Source organism: Haliotis cracherodii, unplaced genomic scaffold, assembly GCF_022045235.1.
Source record: "Haliotis cracherodii isolate W230 unplaced genomic scaffold, xgHalCrac1.p SCAF_23, whole genome shotgun sequence".
Taxonomy (NCBI): Eukaryota; Metazoa; Mollusca; class Gastropoda; order Lepetellida; family Haliotidae; genus Haliotis; species Haliotis cracherodii.
In genome coordinates this window covers 5,514,954-5,532,451 of record NW_027266279.1, presented here as the reverse complement: position 1 = coordinate 5,532,451, position 17,498 = coordinate 5,514,954, and the positions used below count along the sequence as shown (strand labels likewise).

The 17,498-nt window shown below is 38.7% G+C and overlaps 1 protein-coding gene across 1 annotated transcript; it reads left to right on the top strand.

The window, feature by feature from the left end:
- The first annotated feature begins 1,273 nt into the window (after positions 1-1,273).
- Positions 1,274-16,959, top strand: LOC139471870 (ependymin-related protein 1-like). Its single transcript, XM_071254374.1, has 5 exons — positions 1,274-1,408; positions 4,110-4,217; positions 4,857-4,950; positions 13,924-14,094; positions 16,865-16,959. Exons 1-5 carry the CDS (start codon positions 1,274-1,276, stop codon positions 16,957-16,959), a joined length of 603 nt encoding a protein of 200 aa, XP_071110475.1.
- The last annotated feature ends 539 nt before the right edge of the window (positions 16,960-17,498 follow it).

Genomic DNA, 17,498 nt, shown 5'->3' with positions numbered 1-17,498 from the left:
AACTAAGGATATCATACAGCTGTATCCAGATATTGTTAAGATAGTTCTATTGCTTTTTGCTGATGTTACAGTTGTGTTCAAGTTGTACTGTTCTAATTGTAAACTCCAAGTAAACACTGAAAAACGAAAGTCTCAGTAGAAAGGGAAATAAACTCAAGCAGGGGAAATGGTTCTTCAAACACAGCCGTTACACATTGTCACTTCTGGGGGTTACATTTCACAGGCAGATTATCGTGGAATCGCCAAACCAGTAATGCAGCAATGCAGGCATAAAACATATTGATGGGAATATTACATAGTTTTACAGTTTTCACTGATCTTTCATAGAAAACCTTAAAAAATATTTGATGCAAAAATTACTCCTATTACTTTTATATGGAGCAGAGGTCTGGGGTTATGCTGAATACAGATCTATAACAACGTAAAATATGTACATCGAGTGTTCAGGTATATGGTGAATATGGACCTGTAACACTTTACCTATTTCAATATGTTAGAATTCTTAAGTATTGAGTCAAGATTTATTAAATGCCTGTTGATAGATTACCATGAAAATGCGATAAAATAATGTTATTTATGAAAAACATGTAATTCGCATTTGGGCATATGATGTAAAGTCGTCAAGAAATGAATGCATGTTTGGCATAACCAATGTGAGCCTTACAATCCAGATTCGATTTCAGTATCAAAACGTCAAACACTTTAGGATATCTACTTTAAAAAATGGTCATCGTATGCTTTAAGTTCAGAAAAGTGCAATTATTACAAGCTTTTTAAGACAAATATGTACCTAGAATACTATTTGTTTGATATTAATTATAAAAGATGAAGAATAACTTTAGCACAATCTAAATGCAGCTGTCAAAGACTTAGGGTCGAAGGCAGAGACAGAAACATAGCAAGAGAATTGCGAATTTGTGAAATGTGATTTAAATGTGTTTGAAGATGAGTTTCATTTTCTGTTTGTCTGTGCAACTTGCCTTTTTATGTAAAAGCATAAACTCCTGAGGACTTTGACCTAGAATCTCAATGAGCGTTCCTTTGTGAAATGAACCTGTCGTATAAATGTAACATGAGCTAATTTACAAGGAAATGTCGCTTTTAGCAACAATTATCATTTCATATATCCCGGGAATGACAATGCTTCATTCTGTATCACGTGATGCTCACCTGTGGTGATAAAAGCGAAACAGCCTCGAGTTTTCGTTCGTACATCACGACCAGTTTGACAGAGGACCTGGCGCATAACAACCTGCAACGATTCCCCTCCAAAATGATCCTGCAAGCAACAATACTCCTCGCTGGTCTGTCTGTGACTGCCGGTCAAGGAGGCAGCCTCTGTTGTCCAATACCGCAATTCCACGCATTTCAACATGTCACCATTGTCAACTCCACGTCCTCTATGCGTGTAAGTACAACGCCGGTCATCCTTGGTTCTCAAATGTAGCCACACTCCCTTTTCCGTTTTCTTCTATGAAATGCTTTCGGTTTGTTCCGGAATGCCTTGGCTGTAATGAAATAGTCAGAATTATGTCGTTTGTACAGTTCGAAACGAATATGACAGCATAATAGACAAAACATTCATGTCTTCATTGTTCTTCATTCGACTAAATGTGCATCAATGACTCATAGGTCTGGCGTAGCATATAACGTTACAAACTTGTTATATTATTTGTTAAATTAAAGCAGGTTCCTCAGTCATTTTTATTTTATTTTTATCCTCTTCATTAGTGGCATTCGGGATCACTCATGTCATTTCGGGACATGCCAAACGGCGATTCGAGCCTTCTCTAGGTCAATTTATCATTTATCTGTCAACCTTGGTTGACAAATGTAACCACTTTCTAATTTTCCGTAAACTTTAAGGGAATGCTTCTTCGCACTTCAAAACATTTTGGAAACAAAATAGATAATGTCTTATTGCATCAACACTTCACACAAATTATTATCCTTTGTGTTATTGAGGTAGTCAATACATGGAATAATTGAATGTAGTATCTTAGATCAGAGTTGTTTGTATTTATTTTCAAGTATATTCCATTTTTACTCATTTTCATTATGTAATGAATGTATAGGTTACATAAAATCATGCTTAATTTCGAATGGGCACGAGTAGTATTTATATTTAATCCTTTAACTTCAAGAGGTAAATTAACATGATGCCGCTAAAGCTGGTTAACTGTATGTTTTACATTCAAGAAACTCCTTGTTTGCGTATACAAACAGAATAATTTGAAGGAATGATTTTGAATCATAAATATAATCTTACCCTCTCGTCTTTTGATATCAAATGTATCAAAATTCGTAGAGAAAGTTTATTGACGTGTGCTAATATGTTTGGTATCAAAAGACAAGAGTGGGAGATTGTCTATATATTTCAAATCCAGGATATAACATAACCAGGGCCCCATTTACCAAAGCTTCGTTTTGAGCTCAATCGGTTGTGCAGGGCTCTGCAAACGGTCGCCCAATATAATTCCTCTCCTGAGCTAGAGAAAACCTGTGCCAGGTTAGAGATAGACGAGTAAGAGGTGATGATGCAAATTCAGAAACAAGGCAAGGGTGGCGATTGAACCCATGATACTTATATTAATCATACTAATAATATCATTTATAATACATAATATTTGTAGTTTGAATCCACATTTCAAATAATATATACTTACATTTGTGGGAACAATTTTTTTTTGTTTTTACACTTTTCTGACAGATTTCATTTTTTTGTCGTCATGAGGGCTCGAACCCCGCATCAAATGATTTGTATGATAGTCGACCTCGGCAACAGTGCCACAGATGGAATGGCATGACATTATTTGTAAAATATCCAAACATTTCTAAGATCTTTAAACACTAAGAAGGTTATATATATAATACGGTTATATACAGTTGTGTTTCATTTTATAACCCATAAATGTGTTCAAGTTCAACATTTGACAACCCTTTGATAAGAAAAACAAAAAAAAACAGGAGAAGCATTACATTTATCCTTGTTCGGGTTTCTATATTTCATATAATCAACCGGAATATGTTTTCAAAATGTGCATGCAAGTAATTGATAAAACTTTTGGATTCTAAATTGCATTGTATCAAGCTATTCAGATTAATTTGCGACGGAGTACATCAGCTAGCAGTGGAGAAAGGGGCGGCTCACACACTACAAATACAAACAACAAAGAGTTCAGATTTATTTTTCAAATGTTTTCGGCTGAAGAATATCTTTTGAAAGTCCATTGTGGATAAGTAGGTCCGTGTTTGTGTTTGTATGTTTGAGACCCCGGGTATTCATATTCACGGAAGGGAAGAGTGGTGGGGTGGCTTGGTGGTAAACGCGTTCGCACGTCACGTCGAAGGGTCAGGTTCGACCCCCATATTTGAACAATGAAAACCCAGCAGTTTGTAACCGCGTGATGCCTGCACGTCTCAGGAATGTGATGTCATGTATAGCTCTTTGATGGTCAGCCATGTCAAACGATACGTCATTGTCAACGTCAACCCTTACAAAATGTGCTCCTGAGAGTGATCACTCAAGAAGTTTTACTCTAAGTAAACAAAACACGGTACATTTCAGTCTTGTGTCTTGTTCGAGTGACCTGCGTATAAGATTGAGGGTCATTCGTAAAGCTAATTTCACTACAATGCCCTTTTCTGCCGATATCTTTTAGTCTCGTCGGTGATGTGGTTATATGATTTGAATACTTATGTATGGATTAGTGATGACAATTCTATGACAGTAGAAGATCACGGTGACCTATTTTCGAGTAGCAAATGCAAAATGTTCGAAAATATATTGAATTCCATCAACTGGAGAGCGTATTTCGTTTAAAACAAATATATCAGGTTTTGCAGTTGTTGCTGAAAAATATATTTAACCTCAATACAAAATCCTAACACCGTAACTCCCAGTGGTATTATTGTATTTATTCAGAGTCTGCAGTCTTCGAGGAGTAGCAAATGCAAAATGTTCATAAATAAACTGAATTACATCAATTGTAGAGCGTATTTCGTTTAAAATAAAAAATATCAGGTTTTGCAGTTGCTGAAAAATGTATTTAACCTTAATACAAAATCCTAACACCTTAACTCCGAGAGGTATTACTGTATTTTTTCAGAGTCTGCAGTCATTCATCTACGACGGTGACAACCAAAGATACGTCATCAGCGGTGACCTCAACTACGACTACATCGGTACCACCAAAGTAATCTACGACTACAATAAGGTAAACGGGACCGCTAGAGTGCTTTACGACCGTTTTAAGTAACCTTTTCTCATATCCAGTCCCAGAGGAATGTTCGAATTATTAATTCTTCTATTTGAAAAATAATAGAACTTTGTCATTTATTCATCCCCTTAATCTCATTTCCCCAATGACGATAACCAAAGTACGATAACCAGTCCCAAAAGCTACCGCTGGAAGCCTTCGAAATAGCACAAAAGGACATATCTTCATTATTTAAGAACTGGGCAAAACTCATGAAACTTATCCCATGTATTAGAATTAAACTTTAATCAGTTCATGTTTGGACTTACTACAACGCCAGATTTCAGACTACCATGTTCATACGTGCGTCTTAGTATTGGGGTGACAATAATTATGGGTTTAATATAGAAAGGCTTCAGAAAGACATGTTTCAATACGTGTTTTTTCTAACATTTGAGAAAGCCTTTGACCGGAGTGTTTTTGGTAGGTGCAGATCGAGACATAAAATGTGTGGTTAAAAAGTATATTTGTATGGTTTACTCATGAACATGTCTGCCAACTTTCATACAAGTATTTCCAAGTTTATAGCAGTCTAAAACTTCAAGTTGAGCCCTTGTCTACAATATCGTAACAAATATTAATGCATTTTGTTTACAGAGAACTGGTTACCGTATAAATACAGAGACACGTGTTTGTACAACATTCCCCCTTAGGGGAAATTTCAAAGAGCAGGAAAATGTTTGTGTTCCAAGTAAGTCATTTAAAAATACATGAACAAATATTTGAATCTTCTATCTATCGGTGGGAATTCGGACAGGGTACGTCCCCGGTATCCTTTGCACGTCTCAAGAGTCGACTGAAGACGGTTGGTGGACGTTACGTATGGACATACTGATTGAGTAATCAACCACTGCTTTGCCTGGTCCGCATTCGATCACCTACAGGCCAATGTTATATTGCTGGAACATTGCTGACCAATTTGTGAACGCTCAGTAAAATATTGTTACTTGATCTGGCGGATCTTGAATATCTGCATATCTAGAAGTTACCACACGGCCCCGCTAGGTTCGAGGTAACAGGGTTCGATTTTAAAGTGTCGCGATTATGAAATAACACTGATATGCATGTACATATAAAGTGAAAGCGAGCCCGTGCGGATATAAGGAATATTCCAAAATCGCAAAGTGTGCTTTTCAAGAAATACACGTGTTGCTAGCGACAACCATCGTCTTTGAGTTTTGATCACGTGTTTACAATCCGGGTCAGTTGACTGCAAGTCGTTATATTGAGCAATGAGTGCATCGCGAACTTGTTGGACACAATTTTGCGCTAAACGCTCACATTGTCTTCACGAGGCCTACCATCAATTCTGTGCAGTGAGTGAGTGAGTATGGTTTTACGCCGTTTTTAGCAATATTCCAGCAATATCACGGCGTGACGAGCGAACGCTTTAACCACTAGGCTACCCGACCGCCCCTAATTCTGTGCAGACAAAATCTGCTTTCAACTGCTTTTTTAGAAATGCTACTCAAAATATTATGGTCTATGGAGAACTAGATTTCGATTTATGCAACTAAACGGGTCGTTAACTTTTGACATAAACTATGTAAACTCAGACCTGCACCGAAACTATCGCAAATTATCTATAAGTTTGCTCATTTACATTTTCTTTATCTAATAATGAACAAAATGCCTGGATAAGAAATGTGAGGCAAATACTTAATAAGTGTCCTGTCCCCTGCATTTTATGACCCACAAAGCGTTTCTAGGTCGTGGCTAACTGCGCAGAAATAAAAAAAATAAAAAATCAGTTTTATAAAAATTAGAGATCTGACGTCGAGAGAAGTTCTAAAGGGTATTATTATATATATTTAAAAGATATCCCGTCCTTTGAAAACTGTCTTCTCCTTTCTAAATAAATTTATTATCCTATTCTAAAACATAGAACCTGTAACCATAATCTACCTGTCGAAGTTGGCCGTTGGCTTGGTACAGATAGAGACTTTAGGACATGTAAACTGTGTATGTCGCCAGCTGTTGCCGATGAATTCCACTACCTGTTTAAATGTGAAGCGTCCCGTGAATCTAGATCTAAACTTATCTCGAATATATATACGCAATTTCCGAATATAATATAATACAAACAAATTGTTGAGTACCAGAAATGTAAAAGAAAACAAGAACCTTTCAAAATTCATAATTATGTATAATAGATAAGTACCCTCGAGTGTAACTGTGTATATGTGTGTTTGTTAATGTAAGTGTTTCTGTTTAAAAGTTCGTACAAATGTTCAGGCAAAATGTTTATCGCCAAATATTTGTACAGTATAACCGACAACTTGTTTAATATGAATTATCATCATGTTAAGAAACCTTTTTCTCCTGTACCACCAGGGGTGGTTCTTTTTTCAGAAATAAATGTTCATGATGATGATGATGATCAGAAAACATCACTCGACTCCACTTCGACTCCACTCACGCACTGGCAAACGTCGAACTCGGCGGGCCCATATCAACCGGTTAGGTCGGTGTTGATGCGTCAGGCCGTGGTATGGTCAACGAGTTCGAATACCGTATGTACCTAATCGTTGGTCTGTCGACTGACCCGGTGTCCCAGTGCCGTCGCTGCCGTTGACGTTGCTGTGGTGAACCGATTTTTTAAAAGCGTTGCCTGGATGTGACGGTCTTCAGCGGCCGTAGTCACGGGTTGTCGACCGCTTCGTGGCCTGTCCGATGTCCGATAATATGAATTATCATCATGTTAAGAAACCTTTTTCTCCTGTACCACCAGGGGTGGTTCTTTTTTTAGAAATAGGCACTCGTGAAGAGCAAACTCCTCGTGGTGAGTGCTGGGTAGCGCTAATAGCTCTTCCCCCGTGTGGAACCGGGGTAGAATATTTCCACAGCACCCCATTGCTGGTCGTAAGAGGCGACCAAAGTGGGCAGCCCGTTTGCCGTGGGTTGCGTCCCTGTGTCGGCGGAGGACGGGATTCTGGTAGTTGAGGGCACTGGTTCCTGGAACTGTGTTCCTTTGCCCAACACACTACTTCGACCCTTACTTCGCCTAGACGGGTGGTAAGATGGGCCCGGTCTTATCAATCGGCTGGTCATGCCAGGCCCTGTGCGTAATATTGTATATGCACACCTGTGTTGTATTTTGATGTATATTTTGGTCTTGTCCGTACATAACTTGTGTGAATTATCAATTTTGGATTGAAGTAATTGCCTAGAGTCTTACGCCAGAAGGCGATGGCTCATGGGCCAATCTGGCTATATATCAACCTCTAGGTTCTATGTGACTTCAGATTACTGTCAAGGGAACCAGCCTGACTTTCAATTCTGTTTGTCAATCTTAGCTACTTATGTGTATATTGCTTGTAACCCCGGTGTTGTAGATAGGTTTCCTCTACAGCATCGTCCTTGTTGACACTCGATGGCGGGTGGGGAGCAGAGGTGTCGAATCAAATTCTCCCATCATGTCTCACAACAAATCTCATGGTTCGTTTAAAGCAAACAAACGTCGACACGTCGATTCTGTTTCGTCTGACGACGAAGTGTCACCTATCGTTGCTGATTCTTGGCCACGATTCATCGTTATAGCATCTGCAGATGATACTCCTCTGAAGCTGAATCCATTTGCCATATCAAAGGGCATCCAAAGTGCTTGTGGCGAAGTAAAGAACGTTACTCGTCTTCGTTCTGGTTCCATCCTCGTGGAATGTGCACGGAGACAGCAATCTATCAATTTGTTGGGTCTCAAACAATTTGTTAACATGCGAGTTGCTGTCTCTGTGCACAACACACTGAACTCTAGTCGAGGTATCATAAGAGATCGTTCGCGTTGTTTGTCAGAAATGTCTGAAGAAGAGATTGTTACTGAACTAGAACATCAAGGTGTCACCGCTGTTAAGCGGTTCACACGAAAATCAGAAGATGGCAAAATAATTAATACCCAAACATATCTCTTCACTTTTTCAATGTCTACTGTTCCAAAATCAATTAAAGCTGGATACTTCAACATCGGAGTGGAGGTTTATGTTCCAAATCCACTCCGGTGTTTCAAGTGTCAACACTTTGGTCACGGAGCCAAATCTTGCACTGCTAAGACAAGGTGCCTCCGTTGCGGTGGTCCTCATGATGGTACAGATTGCACAAATGTGCTCAAATGTGCCAACTGCAGCGGGGAGCACTTGTCTTCGTCTAAATCCTGCCCAATTTTCGTTCGTGAATCTCAGATATTAAAACTCAAGCATACAAACAATATTTCATATTCTGATGCCAAAAAGCTACTTCTACCATCTCAGACACCTTCCAGTATTTCCTATTCGGCAGCAGTGTCTTCAGCCACAGTCACTTCTCTGTCTTCAGGTTCCAAAATGACTAAATCAATCCACTGTCAAACTGCGATCTCTTGGATCAATGATGACCAGATCATCATTGATGAAGCTACGACAAGTAAACCCGCAACACTGTCATCTTCATCTCAGACCGAGAATCTGCAAACATTAACCAGTCAACAAAATGTACCAGACATCACAGAAGAAATTGAAACAGTTCAGGGTGAAGCCCATCTATCAAAAAAGCAAACAAAAAAGCAAATGAGGAGAAAGTCCAGGGCACTCCAGCACTTGGAGGAGCCTTCTCCTGTTGCGTGCCCTGTTGTGGTTCATAATCCTTTTGAACCATTGGACATGGAGGTTACTCCACCCCTCCCAGTACATGGGAATGTCACCTCCAGTCGCTTACGTACCCCTGTTGAACCTCCATGAGCGGAGCTTCTAATTTATTACAATGGAATTGCAGAGGACTTAGGAACAATTTTAATGATCTCCAGTTATTATCACAAGATTTTAAACCATCAGCGTTTAGTATACAAGAAACATACCTGAAAGATACAGATAACTTTGATTTTCGTCAGTACAAATCATATCATTCGTTTTCACCTCCAGGTGCCAAAGCTACAGGGGGCGCTTCTATTTTGGTGAGGCAGGATGTCATCCATAGCCCTGTCCCTCTCAAAGGCAACCTTCAAGCTGTTGCTGTCCGTCTTTCTTTACATATCACCTTCACACTTTGCTCTTTATACATTTCACCCTCGTCTCCTCTTCTGCAGTCTGATCTTCAGGATTTGTTTGATCAGCTCCCAAGACCCTGCGTCATTATGGGTGACCTGAATGGGCATAACCCTCTTTGGGGAAGTACAGATACCAACAACAAAGGTAAACTCCTGGAAGACTTCATTTCAAATAATAGTTTATGCATATTTAATGATGGATCAGACACATATTTGCATCCCGCTACTGGAACTTATTCTGCTCTTGATTTGTCTCTCACAGATCCAGATGTATATAGCCAATTTGAATGGTCAGTCCACAACGATCTATGTGGAGGCGACCATTTCCCCACAATACTTTCTGCTATTAACCCGAATGATGATCCACCTGTTACAAGGTGGAATTTTAACAAGGCCAACTGGCCATTATTTCAGACACTTTGTACTGACAAATTGACACCTGACATTTTCATCAATGTCCCTGATCCTATTCAGTTGTTCACGGATAAACTGATTAATATTGCTGATGAAACTATTCCTAAGTCCTCTGTTAAACCACACATTCGTAAACCATGGTTTACTGTTGAATGCAAACATGCTAGGAAGAGTAGGAGGAAGGCTGAAAAATACTTTCGCCGTCATCCTACAGTTCACAATTTAAACAAAGTGAAGATAAATGGTGCCAAGGCTCGACGTACGTTTAAGCAAAATCGGCGACAGTCTTGGCAAAACTTTGTATCAAAGATTAATTCCCGAACGCCTATGACAAAGGTGTGGAACATGATACAAAGAATCAAAGGGAAAGGATCAAATTCTGGTGTTCATCATCTTAAAGATGACCATGGTCTATTAACTGACAAAGTTGATATCGCAAATAAGTTGGGTGAAACTTTAGCTAAACATTCTTCATCATCCAATTATAATCCCAAATTTCAGAAATATAAAAATCAACAAGAAAAGAAAACTATTAACTTTATTTCGGATAATGGTGAAGACTACAACGAAGTATTTTCACTACATGAACTCAATACTGCCCTAGTGCAAGCTCGTGATACCGCAACAGGGCCTGATAATATACATTATCAGCTCCTTAAACATTTACCCAATTCCTGTCTCGAAACGCTTTTAAATATTTTTGATAATATTTGGACATCAGGACACTTTCCTCCTTCGTGGCACAATGCCATCGTTATCCCTATACCGAAACCTGGTCGGGATCATACCGATCCATCTAACTATCGACCTATTTCGTTAACTAGCTGCGTTTGTAAAACCATGGAACGCATGGTCAATAATCGACTAGTTTGGTTTTTAGAAACCAATGATCTTATTTCAAATATTCAATGTGGTTTCCGCAAAAATCGCAGTACTATTGACCATCTGGTTCGTTTAGAATCATTCATTAAAAATTCCATTGTAAATAACCAGCATGCTGTATCAATCTTTTTCGATCTTGAAAAAGCTTATGATACAACATGGAAACATGGTATTTTAAAAGATTTACATGACTTTGGTTTAAGAGGCCGTTTGCCTCATTTTATATCGCAGTTTTTAACTGACAGACAATTTCAAGTTCGTGTTGGATCAACCCGGTCTGATCATTATAATCAGGATCAGGGAGTTCCACAGGGCAGTATTTTGTCTGTCACATTGTTCAGTATAAAAATAAATAGTTTATCAAAAGTATTAAATGACTCAATTGATGGGTCATTGTTTGTGGATGATTTCAATATTTCATGTCGTGGTAAAAATATGCGTACTATTGAACGCCAATTACAGTTGTGTCTTAATAAAATTCATAAATGGTGTCTTGAGAATGGCTTTAAGTTCTCACAGACGAAGACCAATTGTATACATTTCTGTCGGAAATATAAACCCCATAAAGACCCTGAACTCTTTTTAGATGGCACTCCAATCAAGATTGTAAAAGAAGCCAAATTTTTAGGATTAATTTTCGACCATCATTTAACCTTTTTGCCACATATTATTTATCTGAAGACAAAATGCCTGAAGGCCCTAGATTTGTTAAAAGTCGTTTCAAATTCAAAGTGGGGAGGGGATCAGAAAACCCTTCTTCACTTATATCGATCATTGATCCGTTCTAAATTGGACTATGGCTCCATTGTGTATGCTGGAGCTTGCAAGAGCAATTTAAAAAAGCTGGATTCAATTCACCATCAAGGACTACGTCTATGTCTTGGTGCTTTTCGAACTTCTCCGGTTGACAGCCTCTATGTGGAGGCTGATGAACCTTCTTTAAAACAACGCCGTACTAAATTGTCTCTTCAATATATTACTAAATTACGTTCGAACCCCTCTAATCCTGCTTATGCCTCTGTATTCTAACCCCTCTATGAAAATCTATTTCTGAAGAAACCGAAGCTGGTTCCTCCACTTGGGATTCGGCTCAAATCTAATATTACTGCTGCAAATCTTGATCTGGATCTTATCTCTCCTTCCCGGCTTTTGTCTACTCCTCCCTGGCAGTTGGTGAGGCCAGAAGTAGACATTTCACTGACACGCTTTCTCAAGTCTGAAACAAATCAACTGGTTTATCATCAGGAATATTTACAATTAAGAAACAAATATGACACTCACCGTTCAATCTTTACTGATGGATCCAAGGGTGGTGGCAAAGTAGCAAGTGCCACTGTCATTGGATCACAAACCATATCATGTAGAATACCTGACAATAGCTCTATTTTCACTGCTGAGGCCAATGCTATCCTTACAGCTTTGATATATATTAAACAACAATCTTCATGTAAACAGTTTATCATCTTTTCTGATTCTCTTTCTTGCCTTCAGGCACTGCATAATGTATCTTCCACTCATCCACTGATTTTAGATGTTTTAGAACTTTACAATGATCTTTCAACTGGCCAATACGACATCGTCTTTTGTTGGTTACCCAGTCATACTGGCATCACAGGTAACACAATGGCTGATGCTGCTGCTAAAGCAGCAGTCAACGAATCTGTGACACCACTTCTTCTCCCATACAGTGATTATAAACCTGTAATTAGATGTTACATCAGAGAGCAAATGCAGAAGAAGTGGGACACCCAAGTAGATAATAACAAATTACATGCCATAAAACCAACTATTGGTTACACCTACTTGGGTTGTCAGTCCAGATTCGAAGAGGTCATTTTGCGACGTTGTCGTATTGGCCACTCGCGATACACACATGAATATTTGTTAAAAGGTGAAGATCCTCCGTTCTGTATCCCTTGTGATGAGAGAATCACGGTCAAGCATGTCCTGCTTGACTGTATTGATTTTTCCATCACAAGGGATAAGTATTTCAAAGTTCCATCGTTAAAGGATCTTTTTAATCAGATTAATTCTCATTTAATTCTTGGTTTTTTAAAAGAAATAGAATTGCTTGATAAATTTTGATATGTATTGTAAAAAGTATGTGATTTTAATTTGGTAGAATGACGTAATAACTGAGATTGTTCGTGGCTGTACCTTCAAAGGGGGTTGAAGTAACGTAAAATAATTGTCCCCCTGAGAAGGTATGTAAGTCCCATTTCATTCAAAGTATTTTTCATTTTCCATGTTTTTAATCGTAGAATTCTTGTTGTTTTTAAATGTTTTGGCTTAAACTTGCCGACAATCACCAGTAGCCAGAGGGATGGTGTAAATCCTGCTGGGTTACCATGTAGGTAGCAGAAGTATCGTAAGTCCCCATGGTACCTAGTATGGTGACCTACCTTTGGTTCTTGGTGATCTATAGCCCATTTTTATTGTGTACTGTTCTGAATTGTTATGAATTTTATCATGATATGCTAGTTTTAAATCTACATCTGTGATAGTCTAGTGTTTTTACTGTCCTTTGTCGACAGATTTTAATGTCTCTATGTATTAATATATAACTTGATTTAGTCACCATATGGCTGAAATATTGCCGCTGTGACTTAAAATATTAACTCACTCACTCACTCACTTTTTTAGAAATAAATGTTCATGATGATGATGATGATCAGAAAACATCACTCGACTCCACTTCGACTCCACTAACGTCGAACTCGGCGGGCCCATATCAACCGGTTAGGTCGGTGTTGATGCGTCAGGCCGTGGTATGGTCAACGAGTTCGAATACCGTATGTACCTAATCGTTGGTCCGTCGACTGACCCGGTGTCCCAGTGCCGTCACTACCGTTGACGTTGCTGTGGTGAACCGATTTTTTAAAAGCGTTGCCTGGATGTGACGGTCTTCAGCGGCCGTAGTCACGGGTTGTCGACCGCTTCGTGGCCTGTCCGATGTCCGACCAGTCTGTCGTAAACGTTGCATTAAATTGCTGACGGTAACACGGGAACAGCGGAGTCTTCTGGCAATGCCGGCGTTGGAGGCGCCTTGTTGAGACATTCGGATGGCACCCCCTCTCTCTGTGCTTGATAAACGGGGCCTAATTTCGTATGCATTTCGATACTGTGTTCGTAACGAATAGCATGAGCCGTGTTATACATACAGTTTGCACGTGCATTCACGAAACCTCATTTCTGGTAACTTCACGTTTATTTCACTGAATACGTTTGGTTTGGCAGTAGGGATATGTTTAAGTAACTTATCATGAAACATTTATATTTTCCAAAAAAATATGTAACATTTTCGAGCGTAAAGTTTCTTTTGGACATTAGTCTTAATGCTATGTTTAATCTCAGATGGCGCAGTTTCGTCGGGCCCTCTTTATTATGGCTACGGCCAGGGCAGGCTAGCTTCATTGTCGTACAGTCCCACCACTGTCGGTGGGAGGCATCAGGCTGTCGTGGCTACCGTCACAAAGGAAGGCTGTTTTCCAATCATCAGCACCACGACCACAACCGGCGGCCAAGGTTAGTATGAGGGAGTGAGTGAGTTGGGTTTAACGCCGTTTTTAACAGTATTTCAGTTATATCACGGCGTGTCAGCTTAATGTGTGAGGAAAGCCCGAAGTGATGCAGGTCTGAGACGTTTACCACTTCGGTGAAACCCACAAGCACGGGTATGGTACTGACAAACTTAGAAACATAATCGGGTCGAACCGGATTCGAACCCACAATCATAGGTTTCTGGCGTGCCCAAAGGACGCAACTCTGCACAGCGAATTATACGACTGGGCCACCCGTATGAGTGAGTTGAGTTGAGGTGAGTGAGTGAGTGACCGCGCTATTGGCTGAGTGAGTGAGTGAGTGAGCGAGTAATGGAGCGAGCATTAACGCCGATTTAAACAGTGCATAATTCAATTCAGTTTATTCATTTATATCTGTAAGGCCACAGGCCCCAAGTAAGGAACACATGACAATGTGGAAGCGGTTAAAAATATCACAAGGATTCATTTCTTGATAACATGGAATGCTATATAAACAGAGATAGATTTCGTATAGCCGTTTTTAAATTATCTATGTTAATCGCATTTGCTAGACACATCTACAGTAGATCTCCATGTTTGAAAGTGCATGTCTCCCTTATTTCCGATATGAACATGGCATGATTCTCTAAGAAACATTGGTTGTCCCAGATGTAGCCATACCCACATTTATACAGTAGACATTTAACATTTTATGCCCCATTTTGATCTCCAATCTTTTCATACAATAACATCATATTATAACATTTTTGGGGTAATCTACTTTCTGGCATTTTTAGTAATTTTAACCAATATCTTATGATTTTCACATAGTGATATATGTACAATGACATGCGAGCACATTCACCATAAACCATTACGTAAGAAGTACTATGTTCAATACCAAGAAATGTTTTACATGCGTGGATTCAATTTCTTAAGCCTCTGCAAAACCCCATATTTCCGAACCATAGGAAAGAAAAGAAGCTCTTTTTGTGAAAACATATTGGAAGAAAGATTTATAAGCACAGTCGCTAAAATGTTCACAAGTTTGTACAATTCCAAATAACACCTTTTCAGCTTGGATTGCTGCATTACGTATATGTCGGTCCCATGATAATTTACTTGAAAGATATTTATATGAGGTTTCAGTTTAAAGTAATTGTCCCCGAAACTACCACTTCTTTATCCCTTGCTAAATACAACAATTTTTCTCTCATCCGTGTGAATATTACCTTTCCACGTATCGCAGTACAATTCTAGCTGATTTATCAAAGTATGTAAACTTTTACTGTAATTGAGAACATGATTATATTATCTGCAAATAGTAACATAAATATTCAGTTTGTAATTGTATACCATCATCATAATTTCTTTAGATTTGGGCTGCAAACAGAACAAAAAAAGGTTTAATACACATCCTTGGCGGACACCAGTATGGCATAATAAAAGAATCTAAATACATGCCGTTTTATTTCCTTATTAATACCACATAGCAATTTACCCATTTTATCACTGACACTATATGAATTAAATAGATACCATACCTTGTCTCTACAGACTGAATCGAATGCTTTAGAAAAATCTACAAATATAACGTAGACTTTTCTACGTTTACGTTGAATATATATATCTATCAGAGCCTGGATGAGAAACATGTTATCAGTGGTAGAGTAACCTTGTCGAAAACCTGCATGCACTTCCTCGATCTTATCAAGTGTTTCCGACCACAGTACCAAGCGTTTATTAATAATATTAAAGACATTGTGATAGTCAGGTGCTGTGATTCGTGGCGTAACTCAATATCAAAATGTTCACACAAGTCAAATATATCTATGGTGCTAATAATGTAATTGATACCGTTACACTTGCCCCAGCATTCTCAACAAATGTAAAGTCACCTTTCCCGGAATCACTTCCACAGCGGCCATTCATAATGTGTAAATTTGAAAGAGCATAAAAAATAATGGTACATTTCCCAAAATTATCAAGAAAAGTATCGTTTGAATATCTACAAAGATTAAACCTTTCTAAGAGAAAGTCCTAGATTGAAGTATCCAGGCCATGGATCGTGTATCATCCTCAACATAATCTGGCTCTTTGCTAGTTCTTGCACGAAACGTCACCAACATCACCTAGGATGTCAATCAGTTCATCCTGAAATAGCAATATATCGTTCTTAGAACCAACATTACTGTCGTACCATGTAGATCCTTCTGGATGAATATACACACAGCGTCTTTTTAAGTCCAAACAGTGACCTGTCAAGTAATAGATATACACCACTTTTAGAGATTCTGTTTTCCATAAATTCTAACTAAAAGTCTTCCGAAATTTGCCATCTTATCTGCTGTTTTAATAAAGTTGGTATATTCGCAGAACGTATCATCAAAATTCAGTTTCTGGGGCCATATTTCTGTCAAACCATATATGTCAAATATTTTCAAAATGATAGACACTCACAGTCTGAAAACGTTCAGAGCGATCCTGATATATTCTAAAACACGAGTTTCACAGACATTAAAAATATATGTCACCCGTGGGATTTCCATGCTAGAACTGGTCACTGTAGTGAGAGGTCAATAAAATTGATCGGGTGGTCTGGCACGGTGACTTGGTTAATCGGGTGTCCTTAACCTCCGATGGTGTGAGATCAACAACTGGTTTGCCTTGTCCAGAGTTGCAGGCCGCTGTGATACAGCTCTAATATTGCTGACTGAGGCGTGAAACAACAAGGCCAATGTACTGACTGTGAAATATATATACTGTCTCTCCAGGTGGAAACACTCTTAAAGTTCTCGGGTACGCCTACATTTATCCGGGAAACCCGGACGTCACTGTCTTCGACATCCCGTCATACTGCACTATGTGATACCGTACGTACATAAAAAATAGCATGTCATTATTTTTCAATTACTAACTTTTCATTCAATAAAATAATAATATTTCACTCAATGACACAACACTGAACATCATATACTAACTTTTCACTCAATGGCACAATCAACATTAAATACCCTTTTTCGACTCAGTGACACAGCAGTGAACACTGTCTGGTAATATTTCTATGTTTGATTTTTCTTTGTTTCATCAGTATATAACATTATGTTTCTACAGCATGTAATGACACACTGTTATGCGGAAACTAATTATTTTTGTTAACAGATGTCGACTTACGTCCGGGGCCATAAGACATTACTGTATTCATTTTTTTATTATCATCATAAATGTGATACAATGGGCATTTCTAACTTGAAAACACATTTGGTAAACATACAGTTCTCCCGCATCTCCACAAACGTGTATATCTTTTTCTGTTTCATGATATTACTGAAGAGATACAGTGGGATCTGTCTCTCTCAAGTCACTGTCAGAATGTATCATCTTGAAAGATGTACATGATATGAATAA